Raw genomic sequence first — 22,278 nt, forward strand, 5'->3', positions numbered from 1 at the left:
ACTGACATAAGACAAGGAATGCCATTCCAGAGAAGAAGCAATTTATTATTACTATTTCAGTTAAAGATAAACGAATGTCGTCTTCGTTTGCTGTGGGCTAATTTGCATGACAGCAATGTAAACATTTTTGATTCAATGACAGTGCTTCTGTAAACAGTAAACCCACTCCTCCTTTCATTTAATTGGCTAAATTTGATCTCAGTCATACTGACATTGACAAGCTGGGGAGGAAGGGTTTAAAAAAATATCAGAATGTAAAAACGGAGCATCAATATCAAATTCAAATTCAACAGTGCACTCAAGATCTGCACATTCAATATTTATTCTAATATTTAATATTTTATCTGAAGAGAAAATTCTTTACAAACTCCCCAGTGATTCAACTTACCCCCTAATATCAGTCACTAGATTTTTTTTTCCTTCAAGGCTCTATGATTGACACTTCATATCTTATAATGCACTTCATTTGGAATTTAGATTAAACAGATTTCATTTCTCATTAACATTAGGGAAATTATAAAGTAGCACATCAGATCCCACTGGGAAGTTACTTTACCCTAATTTTTATGAATGCAACAACGTTTTTGAATCTTTGTAGCATGCAAGATCACAGAACGACTTTTAAGAACTCTTTTTTTGGTAGTGTCTAGTAAACATCTCTACAGAATGAACAAATGTGATCAAGAAATGACCACAAAATGTAAATACAACCAGCTATAGAACCTGGTAGTAAAAAAATTACATTTATGACATAACCATCATACCCAGTGTTGGGGAAAGTTACTTTAGAAAGTAATGCATTACAGTATTGAGTTACTCTCCTAAAAAGTAACTAGTTGTGTTAATTTTTATAGTAATGCGTTACATTACTTTTGCATTACTTTTTCTGACCTAGCTGAGGCTTAAACTCTTGCAGGGTTTTTTTTTCTAATAATGTAGGAGCTCTGCAATTAACAACACATTGTATAACCTACACCTTTATTTAGCTTAAAATAAAATCACACACACACACACACATCAAAACTAATAATGTAGGTTACTGTTGTCTTCTAAAAACCTCCTGAGCTCAGAGTACTATATGCCATATATACAGATTAATGAAAGTTTAAAGGGCACCTACTTTACCCCTTTTACAAGATGTAAGATAAGCCTTTGGTGTCTCCTGAATGTGTCTGTAGCCTCCAGAATCTGCCCATTTTTGTGTTTGAGTATACTGTAGCTGTTTTTGTAGCCTGTAGCTTTAAAAAAAATTAGCTGCTTCTACCCGCCCACCCTTCCCACAAGCGTGTCTGCTTCTCATCATGCGTAACGTCAGATAAACAGCAGTCAGTGACAGAGAGACACACTCGGATTAAGCTGAAATACAGCTCATTAGTCAAAAATACCAAGTAAGTTTATTTCATGTATTTGTGGTGGAGTTTATTCAAGCCTTTCTGAATATTAGCGTTTACTGACACCATGCGGCCGTGGTGTTTATAGCAGTTAAAGCCTGGTTTATACTCGACGCGTCCGCTAGTTTGATTGAGTGCATGCGGCGAATGTGACGTCATTGTTGTGTTTGCAGTGGTTCGCTTTGGGTGAGTGCAACATGATTTCAGCTGGTGGAGCGCACGTTTTTTTGAGACTCAAACAAACAGTTTGCGCGGTGCCGCATTTGAGTAAAGTTGAATATTAATCACTTTGAAAAGATTTTGTCTGAAACAGGCACAACTGTACAGACATCTTTACGATCCGTCCATGTGTGATCATAGGGATAATCAGATGGACAATAATTCTTAGCTAGAAATTGCAACCAATTGGAAACCAAGTGGAAAAGGAGGAACGCTTTTGTAAGTTTGGAAAGGAAAAGTTTAAGTCAAAACAGATTATTTAATTACAGAAATGTTTTTTCACCATCCATTTTGAATTTAAAATACTTTAATAATTACAAAACTATAATTAAGAAACACATTTTTTATTTAATAAGTGAAAAAGAATATTTGAACCTATCAGTTTACAACATACTGAAACTTAAAACAGCCCCCTGTCGTTTTAAAGAATATCACACGGTGAATGTATCAAGTATTAAAGCCTCAACTGTTTTGTGAGGTGCACGCGCAGTCAGCATTGGAGCGCGATGTGGCGCCAGGCGAAAGTATAAATCAGGCTTACATAGTGATTTTACTGCCTTTATTACAAACATGCTCTGTTTTAACGTGCTGTGGACATGTGTATACATGTTATTATAGAAACATGGCGTCTGTCAATCAATTCCGTGGGCGGGGAAAACCACACTCCTACGTCACGTTGCAGTGAGCCTCAAAATCACTGTGATTTGGGTCCTATTTTAATGTCAAGAAATTAAAAAAAATAAATAAAATAAAATAAAAAAAGATTGTCTTATTAGTGAAGTACAAACCATTTTCAAGTACAATTCTTTTTCCATGTGTTCAAAATAATGAACACATTCTCTCAACTCAATTTTAATTCAGCAATTTACTTTTAAAAGCCAATTATTTAAACAAATCACATTTTTAAAAAGAAACTCAGATATTATGACTCAATTTTGAAAAGTAATGCATTACTTGTTACTTATAAAAGTAATATTATTACCAAACTTGCGTTACTTGTAATGCGTTACCCCAAACACTGATCATACCAATGATACATAGCAATTTCAACTTGGCAAAATGTGCAGAAATTCATAACTTTATTAAAAACAATTTTGCAAAAAACTGATGAGCAGTTTACAATCCACATATATAAAACTTTACATTTTCACACACGTTGGCACACAAAACTGCCTAATTATATAAAAACAAAATCAAATCTACATTTAGGATAGAATATCCAAAATTTGCACTGTATAGAATAGAATACATACTGGCAAATGGATTACTCATAACATTGTTCTATATGACCAATACCCTCATTCCTATGCAGAACCAAAAGAACCAGTGAGCATCAGCACTAATTCATAATTAAGTACCATAATTTACTTTAACCACAGCAAAAACTGCATTAACAAGTTACTTCACATTTGAAGTATTAAACAACTGAACTTACCTAAAAGTTACAGAAATGAAACTAAAAGTAACAAATTGGCTTAATCTATTTTGCAGGACTTAAGGTATATAAAGAAAAGAAAAAATGAGAGGAATAAATCATTTTACATTATTTAGGCAGCCTTTGTACAATTATTAATTTACTGGAATGGACAAAACCGAGGGGGAAATATCTGATAGGAAAATTTTACAAAAAAAAAAAAAAACATTACTATTCTCTGTGGGACACTAAATGTCACATCATTGGGGCAAGTTTTGCCACAGATGTCCATCATGGCTTTAAGACTTCAGTGCAATTCAGATACTGAAATACAATCAACATTAAGGGGACTACATTGGGGTCATTTCCAATCTAAAAGTTATACAAACTTTAATAAATGAGAACTCACAGAAGCATTTCATTGTTGTTAACAAACATGTTCAATTTTGCCCAAATCATTTGGTAACAAATTGATAAGACACTGTAAAACAGATTTGATTCTACATATACCCACACATCACAAGACAGATCAACAACATAGCTCTCACTCCTTGATCTGTGCAAATGCTAGAAAGAAATACAAAATGACGCACCAAATGCACTTTGGATCAATCAATCAATAAGGGAATAGTATTCTTTGATATTTAGCTAGCCTATAATGCAAAGATACTTCTTTTGTCCACTTGAAAAGCAAGCAAGATTAACTCAACAGACAAAAATGATCGCATTGACAGTAGAGAGATACTCTATATTGTGACTGTTCTGTGATACATTCGTTGAGACTACAAAGGCGCCGCCATCACGAAAACCAGTATGACAAAGTTGATAGACACTCACACAACTCATGCAAATCACCACACTAAAAAATAACTTTTAAAACATTATCCATGTACAGACACCCATCTTTACAGTATCAGACAAGAGAAACTTTGAATCCCTTAGTGGTAAAACATGAGATCCAAGCGTAAACTCTGAATTTCAAAAGCGACGATTAGGGAAAAAGGAAATTCAGTCTGTAGTTTTTCCTCAAAAATTCACACCTTTCATTATTGTCAATTCGGATTTCATTCAGGATGCAAAACTAACCAAAAAAAAAAAAAAAAAGTCGACTAACTTGAAAAGTGGTCCGGGTGGACTCTGGGGTCACTCATATCCTGAGCAGGTCATCCAGTGCTAGCGTGTCCAGGTCACAGGAGTCAAACAGATCACTAATGCCCTGCTCATCTCCCAAGCCCAGCATGTATTCGTCGCTGAGAAGAGCGGGAGACAGAGGTACAAAGGGGATCGCCTCCTCGGGCTGTTGGAGAATGGAGGACAAGGAGGAACTGAGGGGTGACATGGGGGCATTTCCAGACAGTGGCCCAAAACCATTGACACTGCCATTAGAGTTGCCGTTCATCTTCACATTATCAGCTGGTCCATCTGAAGCAGCTTCTGAAGAACAGAACAGAACATACAATGAAGATAAAATTTGGGTAATACCTTGCAAATTTCTTAGCTGGCTTAGTCCAATCTGAAGTTATCCTAAGAAATTCGGATACTGCCTATTTATTAGTGCTAATTTGGCACATGGTGTAAATATCCTTGAAGTGTTATTCAGGGATCCAGTCTTTCATGGACACCAAATTCAAGGACCTTTTAAAAAAACACTAATAAATTTTAAATCTTTGTAATTCACACCACTGCATATAGAGCGCCATAAAAGTCCTTCCTGTACTAAACATTTCACTTTCACTTAATATGTTCAATAAAATGTCCATAATGATGTTTTGAATGTCTTTTTCAAAATCTGCTGACTGTTATGTTCATAACCTTTAATACAGTTAGATTAATTCAATACTGATAATATTCAAATGTGTGTACATACATATATATACACATACATACACACACATATCTTTCGTTTGTGCTTGTTCGACTGCCCAACTGAGCTTAGTTTCTCTCAAGGTTTTTTTTTTCTTCACTTCCGCCATTAGTAAAGGTTTTTTTCCCTCTCCGCTGTCGCCACTGGCTTGCATGGTTTAGGATCTATAGAGCTGCGCATCGTTGGATTTGCTCTTCCATATTTGGACTCTCAGTAGTGATTATTAAACCACACTGAACTGAGCTAAACTGAACTGAACTTAAACTCTACAAACTAAACTACACTGTTCCAATTTACTATGACCTTTTATGTGAATCTGCTTTGACACAATCTACATTGTATAAGCGCTATACAAATAAAGGTGAATTGAATTGAATTCGACGACCATCAACCGTTTTCTCAGAAGATGAGAAACTGACAAAAGATTGCTGAAGTTCCAAAACCACTTTTATGTTTTACATTTTATGTTTGTCTGAGGTAACTAGTCTACTGAAATGTGTATATTCCATACAAAGTATAAAGCTGATCGGTAAGTTCTTGTGACTTGTGGTGCAGCATTCTGAAAAGTTACATTTAACGTTTGTCTGAAAAGAGATGTTTTCAACTGAGTGTGCCTGGACTATACAAGTGCACCATGATTAAAATCGAAATAGCAATATTGTTCAGAAAATCGTGATGGATTTCTTTTGCCCATTATCGCACAGCCTATTTCAGATTTCACCTAGAAAATCTGACGAAGAAGGTCAGAGGGGTTTTGAACAACATGAAGGTGAGTAAATAATAGCATAATTTTCTTATTGGGTGAACAAAACCTTTAATTGCAAATTCTGTAACTGGCAGCCTAATTTTTCCACTGACTTCGTTCTAAAGTGACATACTCTTGAACAACAGATTGTCCAGGTGAAGGTTAAAGTGGTTATGCATTCAGCCATTGAGAGAGAAGCTTGTTGTTCCAATCTGTGATTTCTGGAATGTGGTATCTTTACAATGTCACCAACTCATTCAAGTCCCCAAAAAGGCTGTTTGTCCATGAAAGACAAATGCACGAGTGAACAGGATAAAGCAGAGAATCTCAATAGACAATAGGTTCAACAATGCGGCTGAAATGGCTCACCACCAAAAAGAATTAAAAATACAAGCAAGCCTCTGTTGAGAAAAATGTTTTATGAACAGAGAAAACTTCAAATTTCACTGTAGTGATGAAACTATTTTACATTTATTCAGGTTTGATGGGAAACCTTTACATTTGCTGGCAAACCATGGAAGACTGAAACCAAAGTGCCTCAAATGAGCATTTTTTTTTTGCGTAAATCAGTTCTAAAGTGGTTCTATCATACAAGTTGCTAAAAAAATAGTTAGAATTTTGCTTTGCTCGCGTATAAATTTGGTGTGAAAGATGCGTTGCTGAAAAATGATTACACTGAATGTTGATGCACTGGCATAATACTACTTTACAAGTTAAGCTGAGTTGATGGCTGGGTCCGAAATCACCTACTACTCAACAGGTACTGCATTTGAATTTAAATGTACTACTCGACCGTTAGAAAAGTATGTTCAATAAAGTATGAATGCGAGCAGTATGAATTCTTGACATACTACATCCGACATTTTGTTGTGACCTATCCACATCAGTTGTGTCGCATCACTCCCATTCATGAATTCCCTCTTGGTGCATCATGGGATAGCATCCATTGGGTGCACACTTCAGAATCTAGCCAGAAGTAGTTCATCCAGGTACTTCTCGCATAATGATTTTAGTACTGTTTTTAGCGTACCATATAGTGTGGAAGTATGCAATTTCTGACGCAGCTGATTACTTTTAAAGGTACAACAGGGGATCTTGGAAAACGCTAGCATTAGCCTGATTGCACTAAAAGCAAACACAATGCGAAGCCAAGCCTCCAAAAGGGGATAGATTAGTCAACCTCTAGAAATTTTTAGACCTTTCACAGTATATTTAAAAACAAATAAATACACATGGACCACTTAATTTAATGATCAAGATGTGAAGAGACTTTCAACCAGCCTAATAAAAAGTGTTTCTGAAAACAATCACCTACAGCACCTATAACTTTGGGTAAAATGCTTGTCACTATCAAACGGTCATCTATTCACTGAAGGAGGGGCAAGACAAATACACTGATCAGCAATGCTACTGTTCTTCTACAATGACTGAACAACAAAAGAGACTTATATTACAGGTTACTGCATTTTTATATTCATTATAAACTCCAAATCAAAAGCAACCAAATTGTCTCTGCTGGAAAAATGCTGTGCCAGCAGAGTGTTCTCAAGTGGCACCAGCAGGTCATTTTTAGAGGAGAGTGTGGTATTTTGAAACTGGCTAAAAACGCTTTGGTGGACAAAAATTAACTAAATATTTATTGTTATGCATATGGCCTATTAGTCTTTTTTTGCATTCATAAAAAATGCTGGTGTTTGTGACTCCAGTAAGAGTTTTTGGGAAGGTCTGTTTTACACACAAATTCCTCAGACTTTACTCCAATATTTACAAATGCTTTATGAATGAGGCCCATTGTGTATAAAACGACTGAAAGTTGTAGGTGAAGTGTCATGTTTGCGGTTAGATTTTTTGCAGCTAATAGACTCATAGCTCATAGACTCTTACAAATGTACATGGCAGAGTGAATGCAAATGTTTATCAGAAGCTCTTTCCGCAACATCACTCGATCAGCAAATGACAATCAGCTCCATCATCCAGCAAAAGAAAATGAGATCCTTGACGCTAAAACACTGAAATCATGAAAAGGCCAGCCCAGATCCCCGTTATAAACTTGATCTCTAAAAATAATCCTTAGCAATAAAGATAAGAAACACATTTACCGATTGCTTTAAAAGTCTGAAGAATAGTTAATCCGTCCCTGTTCTACACTAAATAAAAGATGTTTGAAATGCCTTAGTCACATTACAATAAGGTTCATTAGTTAATGCATTTACTAACATGAACTAATCATGAACAACACTTGTACAGCATTTAGTAATCATAATTGAACATTTACATGCTTGTTAACATTAGTTAATGCACTGTGAATTAACATTAACCAACAATGAACGATATTTTCTTTAACTAACGTTAACTAACATGAACAAATACTGTAGTAAATGTATTGTTCATTGTTTGTTCATGTTAGTAAATGCATTAATTAACATTAACTAATGAACCTTATAGTAAAGTGTGACCAAATGTTTTATATAGTATACCAACAACTAAAATCTTTTTCAATTTTGAATGATAAATAATTCAAGCGTTTATCAATTTCTAATTTTTATCTCCTCTCTATGTTTTTTTTCTGAAAGACCAGATATTGTTGCAGAAGTTCTTGCCTTGGGAGACTTTGAGAAATGCAGGGTGATTTCCATTCACATCCAGCCCGTTCTGTAGTGGACTTCCAGAGTCACCACCGTCCGTACAGAGGAAGACATCAATAGGACCCTTCGAGCTACTCAGGTGTACCTGTAAACTCTGAACAGAAAGACATAGCAAACAAATTTAAGACAACAAATAAACAGGAGCTGCCACTACTAAAACTAAAGTAACCACTAGGGCTAGGCGGTAAGACAAATTTTATTTCACAGAATGGGGAAGATTATTTTATGGTAACAATATCATTCACAGTGTAGTTTTTTGTGAAGTTAGTTAATCCAGAATATGTACAAAAGGGTTTATATACTAAATAAACTTGAATATTTAAGAAAAGGACTTGATCATATTTGATTATTTTGAATAAAATTTTCACCTTAAAAATATACTAACAAAATATGACTTTAGACCATAGGTCTGAAACTCAATTCCTGGAGGGTCGCAGCTCAGCACAGTTTTGCTCCAGCTATAATCAGAAACAGCTGATCCAACTAATCAAGATGTTTAAGATTACTCTGGAATATCTTGATTCTTTGGATCAGCTGTGTTAGAATAGGGTTGGAGCAAAACTGCAGAGCTACAGCCCTCCAGAAATTGAGTTTGAGACCTGTGCTTTAGACAAAAAACAAAATCCACTGTATGTCACAAACCTCACGTTTTATGTGGACAGAACTTATCATTATGATGATTTCTCAAGTAAAATTCTCACAGATCTTAAATGCCTATGATTGGTCATTGTGTTCACGCGCCCAACAGAAAAGGCTAAGATTGGCTCAAAAGGTCACCGCTGTTATACATATGAAGAGTTCAGATGCAAACCTCACTAAATCCATCAGACCTCTTTTCTTGTAAATGAGCATATTCAGGTTCTTCTGATTAGGCTCAGAGGTTTCATTTTATATGTAATTAAAAGGTTATTATCTAGTAAATAAAATACCTTTTTTCATAAATGTCACTTTAGACAGTTCTTTGGTTTTTAACAAATTAGATTTTCTATTGAGTCAAAACCAGAATTCACATTTTACTTTTTATGCAAAACTTTCTCAATCCACCTATCGGGATAAGACAGAGTGATTGTTCAGCTAATCACAAAAGATGCAATTAGACATTTTTTACAAACATAAAACACATTACACAAACCACCTAAAATTAAAAATACATCTGTCAAGTAAGTGGCGGTTCATTCTGCTGTGGTAAACCAAGGAAAAAGCAGAAGGAAAATGAATGAATAAAATCTGCCAAGTAAGTGCATTATTCAATAACATTAAAACATTAAAATTAAATCTTAATCAGTTGTCATTTCTGATATTTGGTATTTAGATTTAATGTGAGTAGAGCAATGTAAACATTGTAAACCAAGCTTGGTAGATTCAAAAATTGTAGCTTAAAACTAACATCAATATCGGTGCATTGTCCATTAATATTAAAAGCTTATCAGATGTTTAGGTTATATGAAGTAAACTAATATAAATGTATAGTTTTATTTAAACTATTCAAAAAAATTGCTTATATTAGCAGATAAATCACAAGGTAGGCATACTGGACAAAAAGGGATGTCTCTCAGACAATTCTAGAAGCCATTTTTTTTTTTTATTTTAGAGGTCATTCATTCATTCACACCATACTTTTCTCTTTTTCATCTCGTTTATCCTCATAGCATCCACGTGGGACAAAAGAAAGGCATCTTAACTTCTTTCGTGAAACGGTGTTGCCATTTAATGTATAGTAAATCAGACTCATTCAATGTAGCGTCACTGCGTGAGTTTTGGGGTAAGGGATGTTTTCAATTGCCATTCACTGACAGTCGGACAGGCTCATCCAGGTTATCAAACTCAGTCTTTTAAAATCAGAATCGGAAGTGGAATAAACCAGTCTCCTCATAAAAGCCGGCGTATCAGCGCGCTGCCACATTGAAAACATATGATTTGGTTCACGCCTTCTGATTGGTTCTGAGGACATAGCGGCTTTTCTGTCGAAGGCAAGTAGTGTTTAGAGGCTTTTGCATACAAACTGTTATTTCAGAATGGGCTGACACTGGGATTTGGATGTTTAGAAGCAAATATATTTGTTGATGGTGCACTACATGCCTAAAGCATTCACTCAATTTCATTAGGTCATTTTTGGCGGAAGTGGCGTTTAGCGGCTTTTGCAACTCTTTATATACTGTCAAACTGTGCAAGCCCTAGTAACTACTAATGGTATTTTACCCTAGCATTATACATGAATGACTTTAAAGAAATATTTACGAAAATTAAGTAAAGGTAAATAATATTGACCATTTACTGGCAGTTTTATTTAAAGCTTTTCACAGTTGGAAAGTCAAAATAGTAGTGACTCAAATAGCCTAGAGAAACTTAGTTACTTAGTGTATATAAACATTTTCCCTCATAGGATAACAGCACAACCTTCATAATTAACAGCATATTTATTTATATGATTATTATTGACATTTATAATTAACATTCACCAACCGCACAATTGTGGAAACAACAACGAAAAACAACGTTTTGATTTTTCTTCAAGTGATGCTCTATATCACTTCTACAAGAATGTGCAGTAGTCTATTTCTTTACAAATTTTCGGTGATGTTTTAAACAAGTTGATAAAAGCAGTTGTGAAATGACGATGTTACCTTTAACCAATGTTGTGCAATTAAAATACATTTTTTTCTCCCACATTAAGCAATTCCAAAATGGATGTTGATAGGTTTAAATAAGTCGCAGCCACTGTGCTAGTCATTAGGCAAACAGATATGAAGTTATTGCATTAATTGCAAATAAAAGTATGCCATGTGACCAGTAAATGTGCACAATAAACTGACATTGATAAGAAACAGTTAAATAGTAATAATTCATTCATTTGTTTTATGTGCACACAATAAGAATTTACATAGTTTAATAATACTCTGATTGAACCACTGAGGACATGTAGTCTATTTTGACGAGGCTTTTTTAAAGAAAACACTATTAGCTCACAAGCTAATTTTGTAAATTGCTTGCATTTTAACACAGGATCATCAACATGAGCCACTCCCTTAAGATTTGATAAATGGGGTATTTATCTGCAACACTTTTGTACGCAATTTTAAAGACACACAAAACTACCATTTAATACACTTTACTATTACTTTTTTTTAATGCCTGGGTATAACAAAATATATAATAAAACTATCAGTCAAACCCTAGAGTCTTGAATGGCCAAGTTGTCAAAAGAAAGATTTTACTACCATTTCATACAGAGTTATTAGTGCTGCATTTTCACTTTTCATGTGCCAAGTATTTAGAGATATAATTTGTAATCTACAGGGCAAAGGTGGGTATTCAATAAGCTTTGAATGATAATGTGGTTCATTTCAGATATTTTTCTTTAGTCTTCTAATGTCTTAACCATTTTTTCGCTGAAGTCAATAGTTTAGTGGTTATAATACAAATATTTGTTTTACCAAACATTAAAAAATAGTCCACATTTACCTCCTGACTTTAGCATGCTTTTACACATCACATGTACAAGGTCAACTAAATTTACCTCCTTTGGATCAGGCACTTCCAGCTTCGTTTCAGAGGGTGCTTTAATCGCTATGACTGTTTGGTCTTTTAGGCTTTTTATCCTTCGAATGTCTTGGTAGGTCACATAGGCATATGTGAGAAAGGTTAAGGACAAATCATGTAACGCATACGGCTTGCATTCCTTCTCACACTTTCCTTTTCCATCCTCCAATGACCATCATACACTCAAAAAGCACACAGCTAACTGCTAGCAAAGGATATTTCTGACTGTGAATCTCCTCTGTCATCTGCTGGACATTCCTCGTACAGGTCTGAATGAGTTCATCCAAACGTCTCTCCTCCTGAGTGAGAGCCAGCATCTCTCTGGCCAGGCTGTGGCTCTGCATTGCTGGAGATGGAAGCCCACCTTCTGCTGGCAAGCTGGAGCCCCTGTATATGCCAGAACAGAAGTCAACACTACTTTTCAGACCTTAAATCAAATATAATAAAGCTTTGAAATGTGAATTAGAGCTGCACGACATCAGCATAAAATTAATATTGCAAAATGACTTTTAATTTGTGCATTCTGCTAATTAGGGACTGTATATGCCAACTCATTTCCAGGCTGGTATTAACATGTGCTTAAAACACCAAAATACTTCATTTTTGCTTGGATCAATTCAAGAAACATCCATGTTTTTATTTTATTGATTTTTAGTAATTCTCTTGTATCACTTCCACAGGAGCACACAACAGTCTTTTTATTTCCAAATTTTCAGTGATGTTTTGTACTAAAACCTATTTTGAAATGACGATGTTATCTTTAACTAATGTTCAATTAAAGTACATTTTTCCTACCACATTAAGTAATTTCAAAATCATGCCAATGGATGTTGATATGTTTAGGTATGTCGCAGCCACTGCACTAGTCATTTTCTAAACAGATATGAATCGTCTTTAAATGCAAATAAACGTATGTCATGTGACCTGTAAATGTGTACAATATACTGACAATGAAGAGAAACATGTTAAACAATAATAATCTACTAAATTTTGTTTTATGGGCACACAATAACGAATAAAAGAGTTTAAAAATATTCTGATTTAACCACTGAGGACATGTGGTCTGTTTTTAGGAGGCTTTTTGGGTTTTCTTGAGTTAGGATCCATGCAGTATATGGAGGCTGAGGGAGCTCTCAGAATTTATCCTAAAATTAAAGATGTAATTTGTGTCACAAAGATGAACAAATGTTTCATTGGTTGGGAACGACATAATCATTTTATTGTTGTGCGAGTTTAAACGCTTTAAAAAAATATATGTACACTACAGTTGACTGTACCCTGCATAGTCAGAGCCGTGTACAAATACATTCGAAGACATTAACGTTTAACACTAGAGAAGAGATTTCCACTTCTTCTAAAACTAAAAATCAAGCTCAAATTGTTTATAGATTCCATTCACACCAATATTTAACATTGTCCACTTACGATCAGAACTGCATTTGGATAGAAACTCACTTTGCAACCATTGATAAAGTATGGTGTAGGAAGTAGAATGCAGTCATACTACTGCCAATATTTACAATGTTGGCAATATGCAACCAAATATTCTGTTGTGTTGAACCACTGCACTGCACTCATAAATCCTTTTGTTCCTTTATGGAATGTAAAACTTTTCTACAGTCTTGCTGAAAGTTGTAGGACATCTTTCACCTACCATCATTCATTCACTTTCTTTTTTGGCTTAGACCCTTTATTAATGTGGGGTCACCACAATGGAATGAACCGCCGACTTTTCTAGCACGTTTTACACAGCAGATGCCCTTCCAGCTGCAACCCATCTCTGGGAAACATCCATACACACTCATACAGTACGGACAATTTAGCCTACCCAATTCACCTGTACCACATGTCTCTGGACTGTGGGGGAAACCGGAGCACCCGGAGGAAACCCACACGAATGCAGGGAGAACATGAAATTCACTATGAAATTCACAGTTTCCCCTAAACTGTCTGGTAATGCATTTATTTATTTAAGCAAAAGAACTGCAAACTCCACACAGAAACGCCAACTGACCCAGCAGAGTTTCAAACCAGCGACCTTCTTATTGTGAGGTGACAGCACTCCCTACTGCGCCACCCCTTTCACCTACCATTACTATGAAATTGACAAAGTTTCCCCTAAACTGTCTGGCAATGCATTTATGTATTCTCAAGCAAATAGGTAAAATAAAGTCTTGACTGTATACATCATTTAAAACTGAGATTATAAAGAGTATTGCAACAATACTGTAAAAACCCAGGTTACAGCAATGTGGTATTCTTGCAGTACATATCTTATCTTTTTATGTTTTACAACCATACAAAAAACAAGTTGTTTTTGTCCCAAAAATGACAAAACACTTTATAATACGACAGGGGTGTCAAAATTAATTGTCTCTTCGATGCAACACATGCACACACAAACTATTTGGTATCGGTTTAGTAATAATCAGAACCGGTTATTATGTACTGACATCATTTATCAAAGAAGTGTGATTTGGCAGTAACTTATTGTGGCGAGGGAGGAGACAGAGTAATTAAAACGCTCCAACTACTTAAAAAGCAGATAACTGTGCAAGTACATGAGAACCGGGCAAGGAGAAAATGAAACATGTATCATAACAACTATTTGTGGCCGCTTTGACCTAATGTCGTGTTTGTGAGATAACGTTCATTTCCTCTCTCAGCAGTTCCAATAACATTACTTGTGGATCCAGACACGAGTCACCGTGTCACCATCGATAATGGATCAGCTGATCCCCGAACTGTTTGCTGAACAGCACCAGAGCCGTGCTGACCGTTAGAGCAAATTAAGGCCTTTTCTTCTAGCGTGCATGACCACTCATAGGCATTTAAGACCTTGTTCAACAACACTCAAAAAGCATGATAATATTTACATTAGTTAATTTGCTAAAAATTTTGTTCAGTGCATGTATTTCAGTTTTGTGTGATACACTCAAATAGTGTTTTTGGTAGTTAATATTTCTGACTGCTTGTATTAAACGGAAAATTAATAAATAAATTTAAATCCAAGAATTGTGTTGCTAAGGAAATTATCAAATTGTTTATGAAAAGCATAGTCAATGCATCGCAATGTACCTAGATATCGAATTGAACCGAAGGCATGATAATGGTAACTGAACCATGGGATTAGTGTAGGTTCACACCCCTATAATTAGACCTCCATCTTTTGGACTTTTCTTAATTTAGAACAATTAATCTTTTCCATTTAGAGCTATTCAAGTCATATGTCAAAACTACCTGCACGTTTTCATACCATAAAAATAAAACACAAAAAGCAAAATATCAAACCATCAACCATTCCCCAATATCACGCAGCCCTAATGTAAACCACAAGTCTGTTAGTAACCCACAGCCATTGTATGTTGTTCTTTGACTTTTTCTTGATGAGGCGCACTCCCTCCAGCACGTTGGTGATGTCATACAGACGTCGCTTCTGGACGTTGAGCACAATGGCAGCTTTATTGAGATCTAACACTCCATCAGAGGACTGCGCCAGAAGCTGACAGAACTTTTTAGTCAAGAAGCCCAAGGATGTGTCGTATCGTGTCTTCTCCGGTGGGGTTTTGGGAGCTGAAATGTAAAAGATGTCATTCAATCATTTCTAACACTGAAGCATAAGAAAGGCAGGCTGGTTAAATGGTATAATTTAATGCCGGTAGTTCTGCACACTTCTTACTTCATAAAAATTGTGGAGCAAAAGAATTAACTTAACACCTTTGGGGATCTTCAGTTTAAGAGCTCCTTTGCGACTCCGAAGGGTTTTAGCTGGCTCGCTGTATTGGTGGTCTGTGATGTCCAGCTCCAGCCTCCTTTTAGCCTGGATTTCCCAAAAAAGAATACAAATCGTATACACATATTAACAGCCTAAAACTGCATTGCAGACATGTTAAAACCAAAGTTTACACCATTTATGTGCATTTTAAGAACTACATATATTAGTAAAGTGAAAGAACTTTGAAGAAAACAAAATAATTTCATTTGGAAAGGCTGGAAAAAAAAAACTACTAGATAAAAACGCATAGAATAGTATATAGGGTGTCACAGTGGGTCACATGATCGCCTCACAGCAAGAAGGTCGCTGGTTTGAGCCCCAGCTGGGTCAGTTGGCGTTTCTGTGTGGAGTTTGCATGTTCTCCCTATGTTCACGTGGGTTTACTCCGGGTGCTCTGGTTTCACCACAGCCCAAAGACATGCGATATAGGAGAGTTGAATTAGCTAAATTGTCCGTAGTGTATGAGTGTGAATGCAATCGTGTATGGGTGTTTCCAAGTGTTGGGTTGCAGCTTAAAGGGCATCCGCTGCATAAAACATATGCTGGATAAGTTTCATCAGCGGTTCATTCCACTCTGATGACCCCTGATTAATATAGGGACTAAGCCGAAAACGAAATGAATAATAGTATATATAAAGTCCAAGCACTTTGAAGCAAACAGACCAATTTAATTTGGAAAGGCTGGAAAAATTCCTAGATAAGAAATAAACTATATATCTATCTATCTATCTATCTATCTATCTATCTATACACACACACACGTATACACACACACACAAACACATTTTTTTTTTAAAAACTAGCACCCTATACATCTCTAAAGTATTTTAAAGACTCGCTTCCCTAATACACAAACTAAAATGCACATGTCAACACACAGACAGTTGAGGGGAGCAGTAAAATGGCTGTCCTCCTTTTCCAAAGGCTTAAACTCAGTGACCACTGAGAAACTACGAAAGTAGCACCGACCGACTGCATGATAATTATAGATGCAGTCAGGATCTATTTTTTGCATTTTGCAAAAACACTGATGTCATCATTAAACAAGCAAGAAATACATCTCTTGCATAGCATGCACAAATACATTGCATACATAAATTAAGCAACTGCTTAGGAAATCTAAGTGTATCTGAATTTAGAACTTACAGCTTCGATTTTGATTTTTTTTTTGTTCTGTAAACCACTCATGACATTTCTAACATTAAAATGTCAGCTTTAGAGCATAAAATGACAACCATTTTAAAATAAAATTACGTCATGTTTTTAGACATTTCATTTTTAGACAACAATATCAATGCTTTAAGTCCTAAAGATTATATTGTAAAAGCAATTTTGTGGAAGCTCACTTGTTTAAATCACAAGTCAATTTCATTAAATTAAAATATTTTCTTTTTAATCCAAGCGTAATTTGATTTACATCTATGCATTTGATAAGATTAATATTAGGACGCCCACAATTAAATATTTATTGTCACAATTATATGACGATTATATGATTATTACTCATTGTATAATGTAAATTAGCCTTGCATGGCTAGAACATAGCTTTGTTCCCTCATTCATTAGCTTTCTCCTACTCATCGTACTTTTAGTTCATTTAGGTTGGGCATATGTCAACTTTAACTTAAAGCAATGCAGATAAGCTTAGTCTGAAGAAGTTGCAATTGAATCATTATTCAATCCAAAACCTATAAAACAAACACCACATTAGTTCAAGTTTTGGTGAATATGGAAGCCATCGAACCAACGTAGCAAATTACTCCAGAAGCTAACAACAGTCATGAATTTTTGCACTTTATAACGATAAAAACAAGTTAGCAAAGCATTCAGCTTAGCACAGAGTACGCGAGCTCAGAAATGACTCCATCCCCCATCCTAAGACAACAAACCAGGGCCTAGACTCACTAATTGAGGCTTTTGCACGGAAAAGCCAACTTTTACACCAATATCAGAGAACATCCATTCAATAATACATCACACACGGTCTGTATTACACACAAAAAAAGCGATTTACATCGGTGACCCTCGAGCTTTGACAAAAACTTGCAAAAGGCGTGCAACTGGACAACCAAGCGAGTAACAAACACTAAAATAATACAATGTTGAAGTTAAACAACGACATACTGCACTGAAACATTGTTTAACACATTAACAGTCGTGTTGTCTTAAGTTATACCGCACAAACTCCAGCGACAAACGTTACATTGCGGAAATATGCGGCGTCTTTTGTAGTAAACAATCATTATGCGTCATGCATATTCGGGGGGATATTTAGTAAACGTGCTAATTTATTTAATAACATAAACGTCCTGATTAGTTCAGAATTTGCATAGACCTGCATACTGAATGGACTTAAAGAAGCTCCAGCAGTAGCCATGATGACAGCACAAGTAGGCTAAGTGGACTTAGCCTCACGACTTAACATTTACAGGATTGAATGTGCAACACTTTAACACAGAATTAAACCAAGACATTTACCGGCGGTCGTCCTAGCGTGGGTCGCAGTCCTGTCCCATGTGTGGATCCTTGTAGAGGAGTTGTGTACAAACTGTCAGCAGAAGCCTCGGGCACACAGACGTTATTAGTGGACGGTGGTGTGTTTATTTGTATACGGGTTGCATTGGAATAAACTGCACACCGTCGATCGGAAACCGTAGTAAAAACACCGTGCTGTTCACCTCTAACAACCCCTGTTAACATGACTTGTCCTGGGACCGAGGAACCCCCCTTTCTCATGATCCTTAGAAGCGCAGGTTCCCTTTGTCCCACTTGTGATTTGAAGCTGGTTTTCTACCAAATCCGGGCGAGTGGGTATAAAATAATCATAAATGATGGTAGCGGACAGTGTTAGGAATACATAGCTGTAATATGAGAGGAATTGCTAAAGGATAAAACACCCGATGTAAGCGATTAAAAAGCGATGCGATCTCGCTCTCGCTTCAGCGAAAAATGGCTCCAGGAAGCGGACAATGAAGTAGGGGATGAGGTTTACGCGCGAAAGGTCCTCCCGCGAAACTCAGATTTCCCGGGAAAATTTTAAAACGGATTTGCATATGTGAACTCATTCGCTAGAGGCTATCTATTTTCCGCCCTCGTGTGCTGACGTGTCGGTATAGTAGAGCCAATGAAAAGGCACGATGGTGTTTTTTGTTGTTTTTTAAATACAGGTTTGTCCTCTAGAGGGGGATAGATGTGACACACATGCTGAGAGTGGTGCATCAGTGGTCGGGCCACCTAGAAATTTCGCTAAATAGGGACCTTTGTGTAAACTGAGAGAAATAAACTTCAAAATCATCTAAAATCATTTTTTTTTTTCTTCTTCATTATATATAAAAATATATTAAAATTTTTATTCTAGACTGAGAAAATGTATTCTAATTAGCAAAATCAAAAAAACTTCATAACCATTTATAATCAAATATTGTTAAGAACCTTTATTTTTAATTGTTATATAGTAAATCACAAATAAAAGATCTATAGATCATTTCAATGTGGTCATGTCATTGGCCCATAAACATTTCCTGATTGTAATCTAACTATTTTATAACTGTAACAAGTGGCAATTCAATCATATCTTAATGTTAAAACAGCTTTTATAACATTATATATCGATATGAGGCTCTTTTTGGATTCTCGGGAGCTATAAAAATAAAAATGTAAAACAGGAAGTACATGGGACCATTGTTTTTGTTTACATCCTTCAAAGTGATCTATAGGTGTACAATGGGGAAGCTTCACTACATACAGATGGATTCGAAGTTGACATACCAATTCTAAATAAGCTGCTAAAATATTGCTAACAAATCATTTAAAAGAGAGAGTGCGGTGACTAGAAGCAAAGATCTTAAAAACATTTATATCAATTGCAATGAAATAAATGTTAACTGACATTAAATAAATATTTTAGTGATTTGCTGAGACATTTCATGAGCATTTCTAGCACTCAAATGACAAACTCAAATTGAAATAAGACTTTGTAAAAGCTATGTCCTATATTAACAAATGCAACAATACCAACATGAGTAAAAACTTCAAATGAAAATAAACACAAAAAATGTATATACTATACATACATATTACTTACACTGCAATAACACTGAAATATATATTCACATCATCTTTCCCCACATTTAGGATTACCAAGGACTTTATATGGGCAGAAAATGTGTACACGGTTTTAAAAAACCTTAAAGCTTGACTTTAGAAAATGTATCACAACTTCTATATGACAATGATCAAAAAGTGAAGTTAATTAACTCTTTAATTTTACAACATGAAAACTGAAATGAGTGAGATATGACAGAAAATTGACAATGGCTTTGAACAATCTTTAACTGTAAGAAAGCAGAACAACTGTTTTATCTCCTTGTTTTAATCACAGAAAATAGTTTAAAAAACACATTAATATATGTCAAATAGATTTCAGCGGACACTTTTAATCATCATCAAATCTGATCTTTTTTCCTTGGAACGCTGTGATTTGCGCCTGCTGTTCTTTCCTCTTCCTGCTGGCCTCCCATGAGGGATGCAAAGATTGCTGGGGTGGATTTGACATCTTTCCAGGTGGACCTTTGGAATTTTGATTCGGACGATTTTCAAACTTGGCTTACCCCCTTCCTGTCCCTGAAGGTCCTGCTTGCCTTTGTACCAGCAGCTTTAAAAGACTGTCTTTCAGATGTGAAGAACTAGTCCTCTTGTCAGAACCAGGGTCTTGGCCTTTATATTGGAAGCTTTCATCCGACCCTCAGGACCTTTCCTCTGGTTTTGGAATCGAGGGGGTCTCTGGCCATCATTCCGAGACCCATACTTTTGCTTTCTGAGAAGAGACGTTGGATTTGGACAACGTTGAGCAGAATACAGACTCTAACTTGCCCAGGTTGTCATGTCGAGGTTTGCTGGTGGCCTCTTTGTCAGGATTTAGAGGCTCCCTCTTTTTCTCTACAACTTTAGATTGGTTACTTTTCCGCTTCTTGAATTTGCTCACTTTGCCCATGAAAAAGTCATCATCATCACTGTCTTCAGACTGAGATGACTGTTTATGGAAACGTTCTTCTGTGCTGTCATCAAAATACTCCTTCTCTTCCTCCTCATCTGATAAATCGCTCTCTTCATCATCCTTTTCTGCCTCTGGTCTCTCGGTCAGAGGAACATCTTGTTTCTTTTGAGGTTTCAAAGTGGTCTTCTTTTCGTTGTCTGCTTTACCAAAGTTCTTAGATTCTGTACTGCTTACAGTCAATGATTTCTTAAAAGAACTTTGAATATTGCTAGTAGTTGTGGACTTTTTAGGAGATATTTGAACATTTAGAGCAGTAGAGGACTTTTTAGGAGAACTTTGGACATTGCTAGTAGTTGAGGACTTTTCAGGAGATTTTTGAACATTTGAAGTAGCTGAAGACTTTTTAGGAGACCTTTGGACATGCGGAGCCGTTGAGTATTTTTCAGATATTTTAACTTTTGAAGCAGTTGAAGGGGAGTTTTGGTCATTTGGAGCCATAACATCAGTTTTGGATTGAGGCATTTCAAAAGTATCAGGTTCTGCACTCTTATCTGGATCCACAACACCTGATTTATCAATGTGATTGAAAACACTATTTGACTTTTCGCCTACTTTATCACAATCCTCTTCACTTTCATCACTGTCATCATCATCATCATCATCATCATCATCATCATCCTCCTCCTCCTCCTCCAGTTCCTTATCTTCCTCTTCGTTCTTAGACTGCACCATGTCCAGTTTGTCAGTCTTTTTCTTCTCAGCTTCAGCAACCTTAATCTTTTCTTCTTTGATCTTCTGAAGCTTGTTGATGAAGCGAGAATGTGTGGCAATATGTGCGATGGCTCTGTCAGTTGGGCTTGACTGGTTGTCCAGCAAAATCTTCTCAAGCTCAATGTTCTCCTGAAGTGCTTTCATAGTCACCTGATCTGGTTTAAGGCTCCTTAAAGCCTGGATTTCTTTCAGGAGTCCTGCTGCTCTCTCCTGGCTTTCCTTCACCTCTGATTCCTCACCTTTCTTCTTCTTTAGAAAAGCAACTTCTTCAGCCAGTTTACTGATGATCGCCACCCTCGTCCTCTTCACCTCCTTCCTCATGCTGATCACTTCTTTTGGGATGCTCACTGCTTCAGATGAGCCCTGTAAGAATTATTTTTCTGAATTATCTTTATGTAAAGAATACTTCAGTGTAATACATTTCTATTGCAAGAGTCAACATGTCGAACAAAAGAATGACTTTAAGGGTGGTTTCACACTAGCTCCTTTGGCCCGCACCTGGGTTCATTTGACTTTAAAGTACAATATGTTTAGCTAGTGTGAACAATGTCATCTGAACTAAGATGCACACTCATGAACTGTACTGAACTGGTCTGGGTTACGGTTTGTGCAAACTCTGGTCCGGTTTACTTCTGATGTAAATGCAATCGTACCAAATAATAGAAGTGAACTGACAATTGTAAAACAAACTTTAGTTTTCAAACAATCATTCGTGTGTATCACCTAACGTTACCTGAGCCAGGGTAAATAGTGATGATATCTGCTTGTCTCCTCCAAAAAGGACTTCTGCAGACATTGCATAATGTTCTGAACATTTTTAATACTTTTTGCGGCAGATAGTGTAAAAGCACCCTAACAGTTCCTTTGAATAAATCTAAAAAAAACATTATTCATTCATTCCTTTTCTTTTTGGTTGAG

General features: G+C 36.0%; 2 protein-coding genes across 2 annotated transcripts in view; both read right to left on the bottom strand.

Moving 5' to 3' along the window:
* Positions 1-2,681: 2,681 nt before the first annotated feature.
* e2f3 (E2F transcription factor 3) lies at positions 2,682-18,555 on the bottom strand. Its single transcript, XM_056480309.1, has 7 exons — positions 18,072-18,555; positions 15,536-15,638; positions 15,172-15,391; positions 12,034-12,205; positions 11,796-11,906; positions 8,234-8,372; positions 2,682-4,458 (listed from the first exon to the last, which is right to left on the bottom strand). The coding sequence occupies exons 1-7, from the start codon at positions 18,327-18,329 to the stop codon at positions 4,172-4,174; spliced, it is 1,290 nt and encodes a 429-aa protein (XP_056336284.1). The 5' UTR covers positions 18,330-18,555; the 3' UTR covers positions 2,682-4,171.
* Positions 18,556-20,190: 1,635 nt separating this feature from the next.
* Positions 20,191-22,278, bottom strand: part of srfbp1 (serum response factor binding protein 1) — a 6,479-nt gene continuing 4,391 nt past the window's right edge. Inside the window, exon 3 of the mRNA XM_056479270.1 lies at positions 20,191-21,723. Coding sequence (XP_056335245.1) covers positions 20,383-21,723 — 1,341 coding nt within the window. The 3' untranslated portion in view covers positions 20,191-20,382. The remainder of the gene's footprint in view (positions 21,724-22,278) is intronic.

Source organism: Danio aesculapii, chromosome 19 (assembly GCF_903798145.1).
Source record: "Danio aesculapii chromosome 19, fDanAes4.1, whole genome shotgun sequence".
NCBI classification, from domain to species: domain Eukaryota; kingdom Metazoa; phylum Chordata; class Actinopteri; order Cypriniformes; family Danionidae; genus Danio; species Danio aesculapii.